Consider the following 15518-nt stretch of genomic DNA (forward strand, 5'->3'; position numbering starts at 1 on the left):
TACAGCTCACCCGGGCCCAGGCTGCTTTCAAACTACAGGCCTTGTGCGTCGCTGTCAACCAATGGCACTCGTATTCGTAATCCATTGGTAACGTCACAGCGAAAGGGAAACCCCTACCATCAAAAAACCACCACATAATATGATATGAAAATGCGATATTAACCAGAGTGTACAGGAGATGGTTATTTTCTACGTATCCAGTAAATGGAACTACAGGTTACGTCTTTCCATTGATTACAATAAGACCAGATGCTGCCGTCACGCGCCGTTAATCACAGTTAATCTGTTCCTCATTCCTCAGTTTAAATGATTAATTATTACTATACAGAATATGGTCATTTGTCAAAGGAATGATTGGAAAATTAAGAAGTTAAATTTAAGTATTAAAAACAAAACAGGTTTTCTTTTTATTAAAGAAAAAAAACTTTCCAAACCTACCTGGCCTCAGGAAAAAGTAAATACCCCTTAAACCTAGTAACCTATTGGGCCACCTTTGGGTGCAAGAACTGCAGTCAAGCATTTGCAATAACTGGCAATGAGTCTCACACATCAAAGGAATTTCGGCCCACTTTTCTTTGCAGAACTTTTCACATATGGTCAGGTAGGTTTGGATAACCTTTACAGTTAATACATTAAATCATTTACCAACTGCATTTTGCATTTACTCAGGATATTTTTTAATAATATTAGAAGATGATCTGACTGGCAATGCACAAGCTCAACCTACACCTTAGTTTGCTCACTATTGTACAATAACATTTCAAATTCTGTGTGCGCATAGATACATTTATATGCAATAAAACTAAAATACCTTACAAATTACAACATCATTCATCGCAGACACGGTGTAACACGAGAAAGATACCTAAAAGCTAAAGCAATTTTTTTACTTTTTTCTCTAAACCAAATGCACAAGCTGAAATTGTGACAAATATATTTATTTACCTGTTTTTATTGTTATTTATCCAACAAAGACACCAATAAATGTTACTTTTCCATTTTCTGGCAAGTTTTTTTGTGGTGTGTTTTTATGGACATGTCTTGCCATTGTCCTGGCAATACAGGCCTGCTGAAAGACTTCATGAGTTTCTAAGGAGCTTAGAAAGAACCTAGACACTTCAAGAGCTTGTTTTATGACCTTAAAATAGTGCTTTTCCTCTAAGAAAGATCAGGGTAAGGAGATAGAGATTATCCATGTTTATACATATAACACAGCACTTCAAAGTTCACCCGTTCAGTGCAAAAAACAATAAACGTATCACACAGAACATACACAAAGTGTTATTAGTAATGTCCACTTTATTTGCCATTTCCAAACTCACAAAAAAAAAAAAAAAAAAAGAATTGAAATGTAAGCATCACCTCTTGTATTCACAAACAGATAGGCTACATTAGTGGTTATGTTAAAAATAAGTAAACATGAAGGAAACATTTAACTGATGGCATACATACAACCATCCAATCAATTACATAGATACCTATAGATTTCTTTTTTTACTCCAAGGGTATAGAAAAGGCAAAACAAGTTATCTGAATACCCAGTAGGACAGTTCGCTCATAGCGTTCACACAAACATCTGTTTTAGTATTTCACTGAAATTTTTCGGGCTATCAAGTCTATTAAATTAATATGTGGAAACAAAGTAACAGCAGTAGAATGATTATGAATGATGTCTGCTTGAATAAACAAAAACCCACAACAAATAACTGAAACAAGAAAGACTTTGTTTAGCCAGTGTTATAGTATGCAAGCATTACGGTAGTCACTTTATGTAGGGCAGCTTCTGTAATCCTCAACAATGAAGACACAATGCGGTTAATGTAATAATCTCAAGCTAAAGAAGTAGAGTAATAATAAACTGGGATCTTTATGCTCATTCCAGTTTCTGTGCGTGCCACTTTAACTTTCAGGGCGTTTCAATCATTATGTGGTGTACTGGAGTTTAGCCCTTAGGACATATATTAGACTAAACTGCTTACCAATCAGTTTGATGCCACCTCACGTTACTGTTTTAAAGTCCAACTCCTCCTACTATGTGCTTTGCTGTAAACATGAGTTGCATGATAAACGCACATTAAAAAGACAAACAAACAGACAAAAGAAAGCTTCATAGCTGTTGGATGACACACTTTTTTCCAAACTGCAGTCAGATCTCTAAATGGCGCTCCAGCTCAAGTGCTTCTAGTTCCCAATAGTTTCTAGACCCAGTCAGTGTTTTAAACTGTTTCCAAGTTTCACATTTCCTCTTTGCAATTACAGCAAACATTTTGCATAGACTCCAGTGTTGGGCACGTTATTGGTTGTGGCAATCTTTTAGTGTAAATGGTGAGCAGCTTATTAAGTTAACGATTGGTAGTGAATCAGAGAGAAAAATGGCAACAACCTCAATGTGGCTGTTTAACTTTACTGAAATATTAAAAACAAATAATAAGTTACTAAAAATAAATTATATTGTTCACAAGAAAAGAAAAGAAAAGAAAAGGCTCAGTCATAAATTAAGAAACAAGGGGCAGTTTTCACAGTGTATTTTGGTCTATGCATTCTCAATTTGCCAATTTCTATACACTGTTTCAACCTTTGCCTCTAAAATGCCATCTACAAGATAAAATGAACACATTCGGCATGTTACTACAGCACTGTAACACAGGGTAGCCTTGCACAAAACGTAGCAAAGTAGAACGCCAGTGACCTCTAAACTCTGCAAATCATTGGCAGTCTAAGATTACAGGCAAACAGGATGAGTATGAGGGGATGTTTCACATTCACAATGGACAGAGAGGCAACAGTGACGCACTGCACAAGAATTACTAAAGCCCTCACAACCTTGCATTTCTTTCCCCAGGCGAATCAGACCGAAATCTCGACGCTTACCGACACTCCTTTTGACTTTTGCAAAGACGGTAGTGCTTACTTTTGATGCTCGTTACAGCAAGCTGTCATTCACTTCAAATAATAAGTGGGCACTTGTTTGTACTAGCTAGCGTTTTTCTTTGGCGACTAAAACTTTTTTTGGACAAGTATCACCTCACGTCTATGCAGCCTGCAGTCTCGTTTTCATTTCATGCCTTAAAAATGATCTATTCATTAATTTACCCCAGCTTTCCAATTAAGGACTTTTCCATTTAACAAAAGGAAAAAGGAGATACAAATTTGCAGATTAAATGTCAGGAAAAATTATAAATGAAAAAAGACATTTTTTACATGTTACAATGCATTTCTTTGTTTTTAAAATTAAGATGTGTCAGCATGTAAGGGATGTAGTGTTATGGAATCACCTTTTATCTGAGCACCAGGGATTCCTTTATCGCAAAAAAGACAATGCCAAGTGAGGTAAAACTTCTGAAATGTTAGAATTGAAAAAGAGTTCAAGTGTTGCAAAATCCCTCACAGATTCAAGGGTAACAATTAATGTCCATTGTGCATTTGAGAAGACTCAAAAGTCTGTGGGGTAAGGGGAGAGATTAGTGGAAACATTAGTGCGCTTATCTTACACTGGGTGATATGATAGAGGAGAAGAAGGGAAATGTTTGACGTCACAACTAAAAAGAAGTATACATAACTGTACAACGTAGTAAAACTGAGGTGTAAAACGACAAATAGGAATGGCATCAAATTTTGTCTCGAGCTTTGATAATGAAACTTTTTTTCTAATTGAAAGGTTTCATAGGCTCAGTGCAATGTTCATCTCCTCTGTGGCTCTTGATGAACTCTGGGTTGACACTACACTGCCGAGTCTGTTAACTAACCCTTCTTACCAAAGATGGTGGATTAATTAAAAGGGATTGGGGCTTTCCAGTACTGAGCTCCAGTTACATCTTCCCTGTTTAAACCTTGGCGCTTAGACTTTCATTTAAATCTTTTTTTCAACTTGCACTGCACAGCTCTCTTAATATGTGTGTTACACACACACACACACACACGTCAGACTTTACAATGAAAAGTTTTGGAACATTTCAGGACTTAGCCTCTCAAGCTTAGGTCTACATTAAAAACACCACTGAATTATTACACTCTGTAATGTGGGCAGAGTGAGAAAGAGAGAGAGTACATAAATTATTTGGAGTGTCAGCACATAAAAAGTTAGAGCTATAAATGGTGTATGAAGCGCCACCTTACTACTTCCTGACACATGGTCAGATGTCCTGTTAACCAGGAACAGAAGGTCATGGTCAGGTATGGGCACAAAAAATTAAATTAAATTAAAATTTTTAAAAAAGCAAAAGTCTGAGAAATGCGTATGTACATAAGCAGCGAGCCTGCTCCCTCTAACGACTATAAAATACAGCATCTCTCTCTAATTCTCTTGGCCAAACTTTTACTTTTCTTCTTCCCGTTTTTCTCTTTGCTGTCCTCCATTTTTCTTGCCCGGATCTCTCTCATTAGGTCGAAAAAAACCTGTTAACAGGAGAACATAAAAAACACAAGTGTTCACATTTCTGTGTTTATGTGTCTGTTTTGCTTGGTGTCCGCATAGGAAGGAATTATTATGTTCAGCAAGTTAAACAAACCTTGTCAACATTGGCACGAGTTTTGGCCGAAGTCTCCACGTAGCACACGCCCCACTGCTCTGCACGTGCCTTTGCCTCATCTGCGCTAACCTGCCGTCGGTCGTCCAAGTCTGACTTATTACCAACCAGGAGAAAGGGCACATTCTCATCCTCCTTCACTCGCAGAATCTGCTCTCTGCAAAAAAACAAAAAAACAAAACAAAACAAAACAAAAAAAAAAAAAACAGGAAATCTCATTCAGCCGTGAATTATGTAAATAAACAGAGCGCTGCATGGTAAATGCACAAAATCCTTACTCATATGAGTCAAGTCAACCTGATGGAAGAAAAACCTTGAGTTGTGATGAAGTATCAAAAAAGCAAAGGAAGAAGAATAGCTTAATTACATCCTAATGGATGGGTAAGTGCTTCATTAAAAGAATCTAAGTGGCTGCACCTGAAGTCTACTGTTGCTGCAAAAGACTCCAGCTCTGTGATGGAAAATACGCAGAGGAAACCCTCGCCACTTCGGAAGTAGTTATCCCGGATGGCTGCGTAGTCCTCTTGCCCGGCTGTATCAAGGATGTCAATTTGCACCTCCTCTCCATCCAGCACCACTTTCTTCCTGTAACTGTCTGCTTTAGTGGGCTCGTAGTCTTCAACAAACTAGAAAACAGAAAGAGATCCATTATGCCAGAGTTTTTTTTTTAATATTTTTTATGAATTTCAGTTGAGTACTGTGATGTGAGCAGCTCACCTCATCATACATGAACTGGAGTGTAAGAGCTGATTTGCCCACTCCTCCACTGCCAACCATTATCACTTTGTGAAGGGCTAGAGAGTTCTGCCCTTTTGGCTTTGCAGCTGCCATGGCTCTGTGTACCGAGAGATGCAAGTATCAAAGAGAGAAAGTGCAAGATGGCGGGAAGGGATTGTGAAATGTGAGGACTGCAAAAATCAGATCCAAAGACTGCCGGTCCAACAAAGGGCTGAATGATAGTTCCTGTGGAGAATTTAAAAAAGAAAAGAAAAAAAGAGAAAGATGTTGCATCATATTTTCCAGTGCCTCCAGGTTCCATTTCTGCATTTTGATTGCACAGTCATCATGGTAATAAATCCCAAACCAATAAAAGGCTTAAAAAGCAGAAACTACAATCAGACTTGAGACGTCGCACAAAAGAATGATTCTCGGTAGCTTAACAAGAATGCAGGAAACATTGTCATGACACAAGACTGACGCATTAGAAACGCAAATTTATTTTCATTATAAATTCTGCTCTGAAGCCATTTGCCTGTGCAAATAGCACCTATCCCTTACTGCCTTAAGCAGTATTACTTTCCTCTTTACAAACGCGACCGCAATACCACTTGACCTGTTAACAATTCAGGCCATAAGTATTCAGAAGTAACAGAAATCAGATCACACAAATTGTAAACGTGGCTCTAATTTCCAGCTGTACATTTTGTTTTTACATCTTGGTTAGTTGTGAAACACAAGCTGGAGAAAGCAATAGAAGTGCAAGTTACTACTGGTAGAAATATTACCCCTGGCATAATTTCCTCATACAAGAGACAAGAAATAATTTGCTTGTCCATGCAAAGACATTTACTAATCGATTTTATTTATTAATTTTTCCCTCTCAGATGTCTGAAGGTACACAAATTTTTGAAAGATTTATGAATATGTTGTTTGAGTCAGTTTTAGGCCTAGTCAGCAAGGGGATTCCTAACTTCTCCCAAGAAACTAACTCTTTAATTCCTGTGTAAAAACAGTTGTTAAGGTTATACCAAACAAACTGGTCGAAACATGACCCTCACATCACAGATGCACTGGCCAATCTACAACATAGCAAAAGGGTACATTTAACATAATCTTAAACCTCTTTTGCGTGTTGCTAAAATACCGAAACACAAATACCAATTCAGAAAGGCGCCTTGTGGGTGCAGTACTTTTGGCAGCCAAGTGTCACTACAAATACATACTGGAGCCTGAGGACCAAATACTGCTTGTCAATAGCACAGAAAAGGTAACGTTAACTACAAATAAAGCGCACAAATTCCACTAATAGAACAGTTTTAAGTGAACCTGCCCTAAGAAAAGGGAGACAAGTTTTGAAAAGTTGGCAGTACTTTATATGTCTTTGACAACAGTGGATAAAATGTGACACATGATAAAGCCATTGAGTGGCCTCTTTTCCATACTGGACTGTCCAAGAACACTATGGAAAATGCATACTGTCCAGAAATGTGTGCTCAAGCCCTTTCCTAAAGGCCAACACAAACCCTTTTTGGGGGGGGGGGGATCAGGGATAAGCATGGGCTTGCAGCCAATTCGTCACTACACAAATTAACATAAAAGGTTTATTTACTGCAAGTCAATAGTACTATAAAGAATTGAAGGAATGTTGCTTTACTTTCATCTTTTAAAGCTGCAAACATCTCTTAGCAAGTTGTTTTGAGTGGAAGTGAAAAAGGAACTATTAACGAGTCAGTCGTTCTGGGCTTGGAGAGGCGTTTAACAACAATTTCTAAACAAACCCAAGTCACCTTATGTAAAGACAGGGAGACTGTAGAGACAATACTATGCCTTCAGTTTACAATCATCAGCACAAATGTGGGTGGAAAGTCAATACACCAGTTAGACAAATTAGTCAGCGAGTCATTATTTAGCAAATAAAAAACAAACAAGACGCCACACCATAAGCACACCAAGAATACAAAACAAAATACTATACACAAAAAAAAAACTATACATAACATGAACTGAGAAATCAACTATTTAACCAACTATTACAATAAAAGATAAACTAGCACAGCAAATGTCAGTGTACACGTCCCTAACAACAACGTTAACTTATTAGCAACTTAGCTGGTTGACTGCTGGGCAATGTGGCTAACAAGCTAACTATGCTACCGGGCAGGTAAATGCCACCTGACATCAAAGTAACATTTCAGGATGAAGATAACATCTGAAAGACACGTCTCTAAAAGCGGATATTCTGCAACAGATGTTCGCTCGTTGCTTCCAAACTCAGTAGCTTCCTCGTTAGCGAGGACGAGTGTGGACACACAGAAGGGGGGGGGTAAAGGGGAAAAAACGGCTAGCGAGCAGCTAATCATAACTAAATGATGCGACGCTAATAAAACTGAAAGACAAGCAGGGTCCGTTGCACCAGTACCATGTCTTGTATTAACACAAATCCAAAAATAAACAGCACTCACCTTGGCAAAAGGTCTGATGAAGCGGAATTTAAGGTGGCGAAACGAAACGACTCAGCTAGCTACTTGTTAGCTCATGGCTAGCTTTCTAGCTAACTCCAGAGACCCGGCTGGTAGCTGTTAGCAGCAGACTGACTGCACGTCCTGTGGGCTTGGCTCCGACTGACAACGCCCGCCTGCCTGGGAGAAGCACACAGCGTCTCACTTTGACTTTAGTGTGTGAGTGTAATATTTTCTTTCAGATAAAAAAAAAATAGCCCCCGGGTATGGACATATCAGATAATTACCTTCGCAGTTGAGCATACAGTACAATGCAGATTAGGAACAGCGGATGAAAGGTACCACATAACTGATTAACTGGCTAATCCGCATAAATAGTGGCAGGTTTGTTCAAAAGGAGAAGAGTGAAGAGACCTCCACATGCCAGGTATGTCGGTTTGAATATAGTGTTCTCACTAAATAAACACATAATTTAAGTTAAAAAAAAATGCGCAAATGTAAATAAAACATCTTAAAATGGGAAGAAAGTTTAATTTTATTTTTTCCCATTAATCTCCTGTTTTTCGACGCTTTAGTGATGATGGACAGGGTCACAATTCCAGAGCTGCGTTTGAAGTTTGCAGAGAAGAGTTGGGCTGACACTTTTCAGCTTGTCCGAAGGTGTATGGTGAGGCAGACTTCCTTAAATAAAAATGAAAATGCCTCTACTCAAATGGTCTATTTGAATCATTTTAGTTGTATGGTTAGGGTTTTTTTTGTTTTGTTTTGTTTTTTTTTAAATCTCGTTTTACGCAAAAGAGATTACTCATTTTTATTTCTAATTTAAACTAAGACCCCCTCCTTTGTTTTGTTTGGGGTTTAAAGGGGGTACGTTGCGTTATGTGGCTGGTTAGTGCATGGCTCTGCTAATATGATAATGTGGTGTGAACTGGTGTGGCTATCCACTCAGAATGAGATCATTCATCCTGGAACACACACGGCTTTGTTTTGTTTTTTTGATCAGCGGTCTTTTTTTTTTTTCTTCTCTTTTTTTTTTGCATTGACTGGTATCACTTAAGCTACTTGGATTTACTTATCAAGCACCTGGTACAGTGTATGGAGTAAAGCCTTCAAATCAAAACAAAGTAGTTTGACTGTGGGTTGTTGGTTATCTTTATGGATTTGGCTTTGATTCCAGTTTTTAACACCATCCATTTTGGCCAGACATGCACTACTGCTGGCTTAATTAATTTTCCTTTGCACTATTTATCGATTCTTAAATAGAGGATGTCCCTCTTGTACATGTATATTATCTGGTTAGAGGTTTGAGAGTTCAAGCACTGACATGAGGCAAACGGGCTGTACTCTGTGCAGTCACTATTATTATTATTGTTCTATCTGTATGCTGGGCCTCTGTGAGAAGAGAGGGTTGGTTAGTTTTCTTTAGATTTGTCATGGGTGGAGCAGCAGGGTAGATAATACTTTTGGATTAATGTGGAGTGGAGCTTGGCAGTGGTCAGTCTCTGGAGTGTGTTGAAGAAATGTGATTACTTGGTGGTCTGAAGTGATGTGTGGTCCAAAGGGATAAGGCATCTGGGGCTAGTTATCAATTTCTCTTCCAGCAGTGATCTTAAAGAGAACTTGTGAAGAAGTGGGGTTCTTCTTCTTCAAAAAAAATTAAGTACAATAATTTCAAACTCCTAGTTCCAAAACATTTGTTTCATTAAACACACACATCCCAGTATGAAAAGCATGCAAATGTCAGTGTTTTCCTTGAGATGGTGTCATGCAGTTTGTGTTGCATGGTGAGATGGGCAGACAGGACCAAAGGCTGTTTGCACAAGACTTTGCTTTTGCCATACAAACAGTCCATTGTTGTTTTCTTTGTCTCTCGCCTTTGTTCCTTTAATAGGAGAAATCCAGAGATGAATCCAGATCCCGTAAGCCACTGGAAAGATCCCTGGAAAAACTCCAGGAAGAATCAAACGGTATGTGAGTAACATGTGTTTTGTTTTTTTTGTTTTTTAAGTATTTTTACTTTACATAAGTAAAATGAATCTCGTTATGTTTCAGTGTGCACCATCAACACCACAAAGCTCCGCCTAGAGATTATCGCAAAACAACAAGGGTATAAAACTGACCTCCGTGGCTTTGTTTTTGCTTTTGAGACTCATATCTTTCCTCATCTGTTTTTCTATTAATCTACTGTGAATACACCTTGTTATCCATATGAATCTTTTCTCCCAAGGATGAGTTTTCACTTTGCTGAGGCCACGTGCTATTTATCAGCTGATTTATTCTACGTTGAGGTATTGTTGTTGCCGTGTGGTGAAGTGGAGGAGGTGAAGGTGGTCCCTCACGGAGAATCCCCTGTTGTAAGTGGACTGTGCTGTTTCCAGCAAGTCATTAGAACTTCTCACCTTTTGCTAACCATGCTGATAAAATAAAACTGTCTCTTAGCCCAGTGAATCCCTGCTTCAGCTGCTAAGGTAAGGGAATGGATTGCTTTTAAATTTACATTTTTCTTGCAGTAAGCAGTGCCATTATCCACTAAATTTTTTTTAAGAGCATAATGACAGCACTAATGGTTTTAGCTCTATTTGCTGATTGTGCTGCTTTCTGGGTGCCCAGGTCCAAAAACTTTGCCGCCTTCTCCCTGAAGTTACAAGGCCTCTTTGCCCAGTACAACATCCCTGGAGACAAGTGCCTACCTCAGCTTATCAAATATTCTTTAGTTCTTATAAATCTGAGGCTCTTGTGATCATTTAGCCATGTGTTCCCTTTTTTCTTTTCCAGTGAAATTAAATTTAAATTGTTGGCATCTCTACAGTGCCTTGGGAAAGACTTATGGAAAATCGCTCATTTGCCAAGGTGTGTGACAAAGCAACAACTTTCCAAAAGTCTGTCTGCTTAAAACAAAATGAATTGCTGTTCAGTGCTTCAATTTAAATTTCATAAACCAAAACGCATGTATATAAAATGATCAGGAGAGTAAATAATTGTAGCTCTTCATATAAACTGCAGTTTTTTTTTTTTTTGTATTTTTTCCTCTTTTCAGGGAACAAAAGTATTTTGACCCTGAAATGGACTTGATAAACAATGGCAGGATAGGGGATTTAAGCATGGGAAAAGAAGGTATAGTTACACTTGTATATTGAATTTGTTGTATTTAAATTATGCAAATTAAATTCTAGATCAAGAGTGTCAAATATAAGGTGCGGGGGCCAGAATTGGCCCAGTAATGACTTCAATCTGGCCCACTGGACGGCTTTGGAAAATGTGAAAGATGTAAAACTTTATTTTCACAAGTTTTACAACTTTCCTTCTGATAAACACCTCCCCCACAGTCAACCACACCACACAAAGTAATGGATAAACAATTAGGTGATGTAAAAGTTTTCACTGTCTATTATAGAAAAGTCATTAAAATTGAAGTTAAATGTATTTACACTGACAGAAAGGGAAGGGTCACTGGTCTGGCCTAATTAAGAGGAAACTAGGCTGAATGTGGCCCTTGGTGTAAAATGAGTTTGACATCCCTGTTCTAGATTGTCCTTTCACCATGCGGTTCTTTATTCCTCCGACCAATGGAACGAAAACTTTGGTGTCAGGTAAGCTTCTGAGTTAAAAACGTGATAAATTGCCTTCGCTTTCATTCAGTTCATTCAATACAGGTGTCATCGGAGATGTTAAAAGTAATAGATTTTCCTCAAATGACAGACTTGAATCCAGTTGTTCAAGCCGCCCAGGTTACTGTAGTTGTCAGCGATGTGACCCACAAGCTTCAGATGGCATCTGTGGTCCCTCAGCCTCCCCAGCTGAATCCTCAGGGGTATCGGCCTGCTTTCTGATTTTTAATCTCTTACCCAGCGGGACACGTTTCATTTTCCATTTATGAGTGAGTCTGACTGTCACTAGCGTTGGTGTTAATGGAGTACAATTGTGTCCTGGAGCAGTTATCCTGTGTTTGTTCCGCTGAATGAGGTGCCAAATGAAATGCTGCCTGCCTGTTTCCTGCTTAAACTGCAGCCAGCTATGCCCGTGATGCCGTCTTTTGTAAAGAAGCTCAGCCAAATTATAGGTCAGGGAGGCTTTCATGAGTATTGTGTGAAATGGACATGAAACAAAAAGCCTGCTCATTACTGCTGCTCTGTCTCCGATTATTTCCTACATGTGACTGTACCAGATGTTGACCTGCAGTGGGCACCCTTACCCAAGCTTCTCATGAGAGATTCATTAAGCGCAAACAGCTCCTGGGAGATGACATGCGAAAGCAACATGATTTTTACAGTGGTATGAGGATACTATTTATTATAAGTGGAAAAGGTAAAAGAGGGGTTAGTATTTAATATGTAATTTATGCATTTAAAAAAAAAAAAAGATCAATGTTTATCCATCTAGACTCTTCCTGGTGGTGTGATGCATAGTTATGTTTTCCCTGGAGCTGCATGGGATGTGCCTGCCCACAGGGGGGCTGTGGTGGACAGTGTTCCCTTCACCCACCCTGGTCATGTCCCAGCCCTGCTGGAGCTGCTGCGCCACCAGTGTGCCATTAACACCCTGCTGAGGAGCTGTTTCATATTTCACTGTGCCAGTCCAGGTAGGAGTGTTTTTACATTACAAAACCGGTCGACACAGAGATGGTGTAAAGTGGGCAGCAAACATTGTTGTGCTTAAAATATGTAACGCTTCATTTATGCATCTTACCAGGTTCAGTTTGTGGCCTGCATTTTGAAGTCCTTCCAGAGTCTGAAAGCAGCTTTTCTGTGACCTTCCAGCCACCTGACGCTGACTCCCTGGGTGTTTGTGAGCATGAAGTTCATTTCAAATTTGGGAAAAAATTAGCTGTTTTAAAAGTTTATCCTTTTTAATATATCTATTTTTTTTTTTTTTTACCTATATGCAATAATCAAATGCATATAGGTATAAAGACATGGTCAAGACAACCTGCTGAAGCTCAAACTGAACATCAGAATGGGGAAGAAATATGGTTTAAGTGACTTTTCATTTGGCATGGTAGTACCAATTGGGCTGGTCTGAGTATAAACTGCTGATCTACTGGGAGTTTTTGACATCACCACAGTCAGAATCATGTTTATGGCCAAGTTTGTACACAAATAAGGAAATTTGTCTTGGTGTCAGGGTGCAAAATCTCTAAGTTTTGCAGAGGATGGTCTGGGAAAAGACTGCAGTGAGTGGAAGTTCTCTGGGTGAAAACACCTTGTTGAGGTCAGAGGAGAATAGCCAGAGTGGCTTGAACTGATAGGAAAACAATGGTAGCTCAAATAGCCAGTTGTTGCAACCAAGATATGCAGAAGTGCATCTCTGAATGCAGAACACCTTGAAGCAGGTGGGCTACAGTAGCAGATGACGCATCGGGTGCTGCTCCTGTCAGTTATGAACCGAAAGCTAAAGTTGCACAATCTCATCAAATTTGGACAATGGATGATTGTAAAAACATTGCCTGGCCTGAGTTTGCCTGGTCTATTTTTTTCTGTGACATTCAGATGGTAGGGTTAGAAAACAACAACTTGAAAGCATGGCTCTGATTTCCAGTTTCAGGGTGGTGGGGGTGGTAGTGGAGTAGTGAAGGAGATTTTCTTGACACACTGTGGTCCCCTTAGAATCATTTAAATGTCACAGCCTTCTTGAGTGTTGCTGCTAGCAATTTCCACCAGTGTACCCATGACTCCTTCCAGCAGGACAAAGTGTCATGCCACAAAGTACAAGTAATCTCAGCCTGGTTTCTTGAACGTCATCATATTTCCTGCAGGGTTCGTTTTTTGGCTATAAACATGGTGGTAGATGGGCAAATTAAGTAAAAAAAACAAAAAAAACCTGGTTGTAATATCAGTTTGGGAAAATGAACAAGTTAAAGGAATGTGGTGTGTAATTTAAACTGATTTGTGCCCACAGTGCTGGTGAATGTACCGAAACCTCACCAGATTACCTGCAGCTTATTTGGAGCAAATACACGTGATCCTTCCATTAATGAATACCTCTCCTCTGTCATCATGAGGTATGTTTTCTGTCTTTAAGAACCATGCTTACATGCAAATGTTAGTGTAAATGTGATTATTATTTACTCACTCAAGTGTGTGTAACAATGTACAGAAATTCTGCATTATGAAGATCTGTGTGCAGCAGAATAACTGAATGTAGTTTATTATGCTGATTCATTCATCAGCTACCTGAACAGTGTCTAAACTTTACAGCTTTAACTAGCAGAACAAATGTGAACACATGATTGAATGATCATTACGTGGTAGAATTACAGTAACTCTTTCTCAACCACTAGTACTCATCCTACATTTACAAACATGCGACACACGCCAACAAAAAAGATGCTCTTAATTAAGAGGTTAAACTGTGTGTTCAACACAATGCTTGGCTAACATACCAGCAGCTTCCTTGCTGTTTGTGTTACAACTATAGATTAAACTCTCTTCAGTATGTGTCTTCATCACATTCTCCCGATTCCTCTGTGTTTACATTCTCCCACCGAGCTGCTGCACTTAACCTTTACAGCGCCTGTGTCCCACTGACGTCTCTACTAACACATTGTGACCTTGCACATTTATTTACCTGTGATTTGCTTTCTGTTTAAAGTTCCTGCATGTTTTATTAAGAATATAGATATCTGGTAGCAGACTGTTTCATCAACTGGGTTGTAAGAGGAGGGGATTTGTCTTGTTGCCGTACTGAATTTTAGCTCCACTCCTTCTAGGCACTTTCAGTTGTTTTGTTTTTCTCCACTCAGCTGTATGTCCATCCCTGAGACAATGAGGATGCTATACAACAAGCTCGAGGACATCACCTCTGTCCCACTTTCTCCCAGCTGCTCGGCCACCACAGAGACTGAAAATGACCATTCAGCTCCCTCGAGTACAGCTGTGGCCGACACCAGCAGAGCTTTGGCCACTTTCTCCCAAAGTGCAGCTATGCCGAAGGACGGCTTCAGTGTTTCTGATTTAACACGTTCTGCCCTGACTGTAGCCAAATCTGAATCTATTCTTGAAATAAATTAAAGTCCCTCCGCCTCCTCTTACCCACCACCCCTTGTAGACACGTTTCAACACAGGGTGGACAACAGGCACAGCTGATCTAAACGTGCATCCACAGCCTTTATGAAAACTCTCACGGGTTAAATCAGCCATAAATATGGACTAGAATAACTGGTATTTGTTTTCCGTTATCAGTTAGAGATGCTAATGTGTAACTGCAGAAGGCTGTGTTTGAGTAATTCAGAGTTTATAATCGCATCCATCTCCTGCAGGATGCTTAAATGTCACTTACTATGCATTCCAGCGTGGCAGAGATTACTGGCTGTAAAGACCTGAGGTCTGACATCTGACCTCAGACAGCCAAGAGCCCAGTTGATTGGTACCATGTGAGCCAATCAAACATTGTTAAAGTACATAATGCATTCTTGATGTTTTGTAAGGCTCCACACATTTAAAAAATAAAGAAAAAAAATAGCTTTGGTGTAGCATATGATTCAGCTCTCAAATGCATTCTCTCTAAACCACAATCTAGTTTTTGCTTTTTTTTTTTTTTGCTTTTTTCCTCTTTGATGTAAATTAGGTTTTGTACAATAAGAGTGATATTTGGTGTGAAAATGTAGGAGTGGAAGACCGATATGGAATGGAAACTCGGCAGTAAGAAATCTCTTGATTGCTGCTGAGCACAGTAGTGCTTTTTCTGTGCGGAAGCCAACACGGTTACCAATATAGCACAAATGTGAGTAGTCTGTAAAGAATTAGAAATATTTGCATTCTAACAAAGGGAGGAAATTTAACTTTTTTTCACATTCCAAAAGAAATGTTTGAGACAA

General features: G+C 39.2%; 2 protein-coding genes across 8 annotated transcripts; one reads left to right on the forward strand and one right to left on the reverse strand.

Moving 5' to 3' along the window:
• Positions 1–2482: 2482 nt before the first annotated feature.
• Positions 2483–7847, reverse strand: ralaa (v-ral simian leukemia viral oncogene homolog Aa (ras related)). 2 transcript variants are annotated; one of them, XM_014333665.2, is made up of 5 exons: positions 7709–7847; positions 5244–5489; positions 4944–5152; positions 4509–4683; positions 2483–4395 (listed from the first exon to the last, which is right to left on the reverse strand). In XM_014333665.2, the coding sequence occupies exons 2-5, from the start codon at positions 5355–5357 to the stop codon at positions 4273–4275; spliced, it is 621 nt and encodes a 206-aa protein (XP_014189151.1). In that variant the 5' UTR covers positions 5358–5489; positions 7709–7847; the 3' UTR covers positions 2483–4272. The 2 variants fall into 2 exon arrangements, with proteins under 2 accessions (XP_014189151.1, XP_014189152.1); XM_014333666.2 differs by having other exon boundaries at positions 5244–5361; positions 7709–7836.
• On the forward strand, positions 7569–15172 carry zgc:111976 (uncharacterized protein LOC553663 homolog). 6 transcript variants are annotated; one of them, XM_042220936.1, is made up of 18 exons: positions 7835–7924; positions 8084–8132; positions 8281–8372; positions 9597–9672; positions 9758–9812; positions 9933–10059; positions 10145–10173; positions 10316–10387; positions 10481–10555; positions 10743–10819; positions 11233–11295; positions 11405–11516; positions 11641–11765; positions 11871–11977; positions 12086–12284; positions 12395–12490; positions 13601–13703; positions 14445–15172. In XM_042220936.1, exons 2-18 carry the CDS (start codon positions 8126–8128, stop codon positions 14710–14712), a joined length of 1683 nt encoding a protein of 560 aa, XP_042076870.1. In that variant the 5' UTR covers positions 7835–7924; positions 8084–8125; the 3' UTR covers positions 14713–15172. The 6 variants fall into 6 exon arrangements, with proteins under 6 accessions (XP_014189150.1, XP_042076870.1, XP_005922662.1 ...); XM_005922600.3 differs by lacking the exon at positions 7835–7924 and having other exon boundaries at positions 8017–8132; XM_014333664.2 differs by lacking the exons at positions 8084–8132; positions 8281–8372 and having other exon boundaries at positions 7569–7924; positions 14445–15171.
• The last annotated feature ends 346 nt before the right edge of the window (positions 15173–15518 follow it).

Source organism: Haplochromis burtoni, unplaced genomic scaffold (assembly GCF_018398535.1).
Source record: "Haplochromis burtoni strain Fernald_Lab_line unplaced genomic scaffold, NCSU_Asbu1 Contig_58, whole genome shotgun sequence".
Classification (NCBI taxonomy): domain Eukaryota; kingdom Metazoa; phylum Chordata; class Actinopteri; order Cichliformes; family Cichlidae; genus Haplochromis; species Haplochromis burtoni.

Coding starts and splice junctions, on each gene's coding strand:
- ralaa (XM_014333665.2), bottom strand. CDS start 5,357: ATGGCAGCTGCAAAGCCAAAAGGGCAGAACTCTCTAGCCCTTCACAAA. Junction 5,153..5,243: donor TCCAGTTCATGTATGATGAG/GTGAGCTGCTCA, acceptor TCTGTTTTCTAG/TTTGTTGAAGACTACGAGCC. Junction 4,684..4,943: donor GCAGCAACAGTAGACTTCAG/GTGCAGCCACTT, acceptor GTTTTTTTGCAG/AGAGCAGATTCTGCGAGTGA.
- zgc:111976 (XM_042220936.1), top strand. Junction 8,373..9,596: donor AGCTTGTCCGAAGGTGTATG/GTGAGGCAGACT, acceptor TTCCTTTAATAG/GAGAAATCCAGAGATGAATC. Junction 9,673..9,757: donor ACTCCAGGAAGAATCAAACG/GTATGTGAGTAA, acceptor GTTATGTTTCAG/TGTGCACCATCAACACCACA.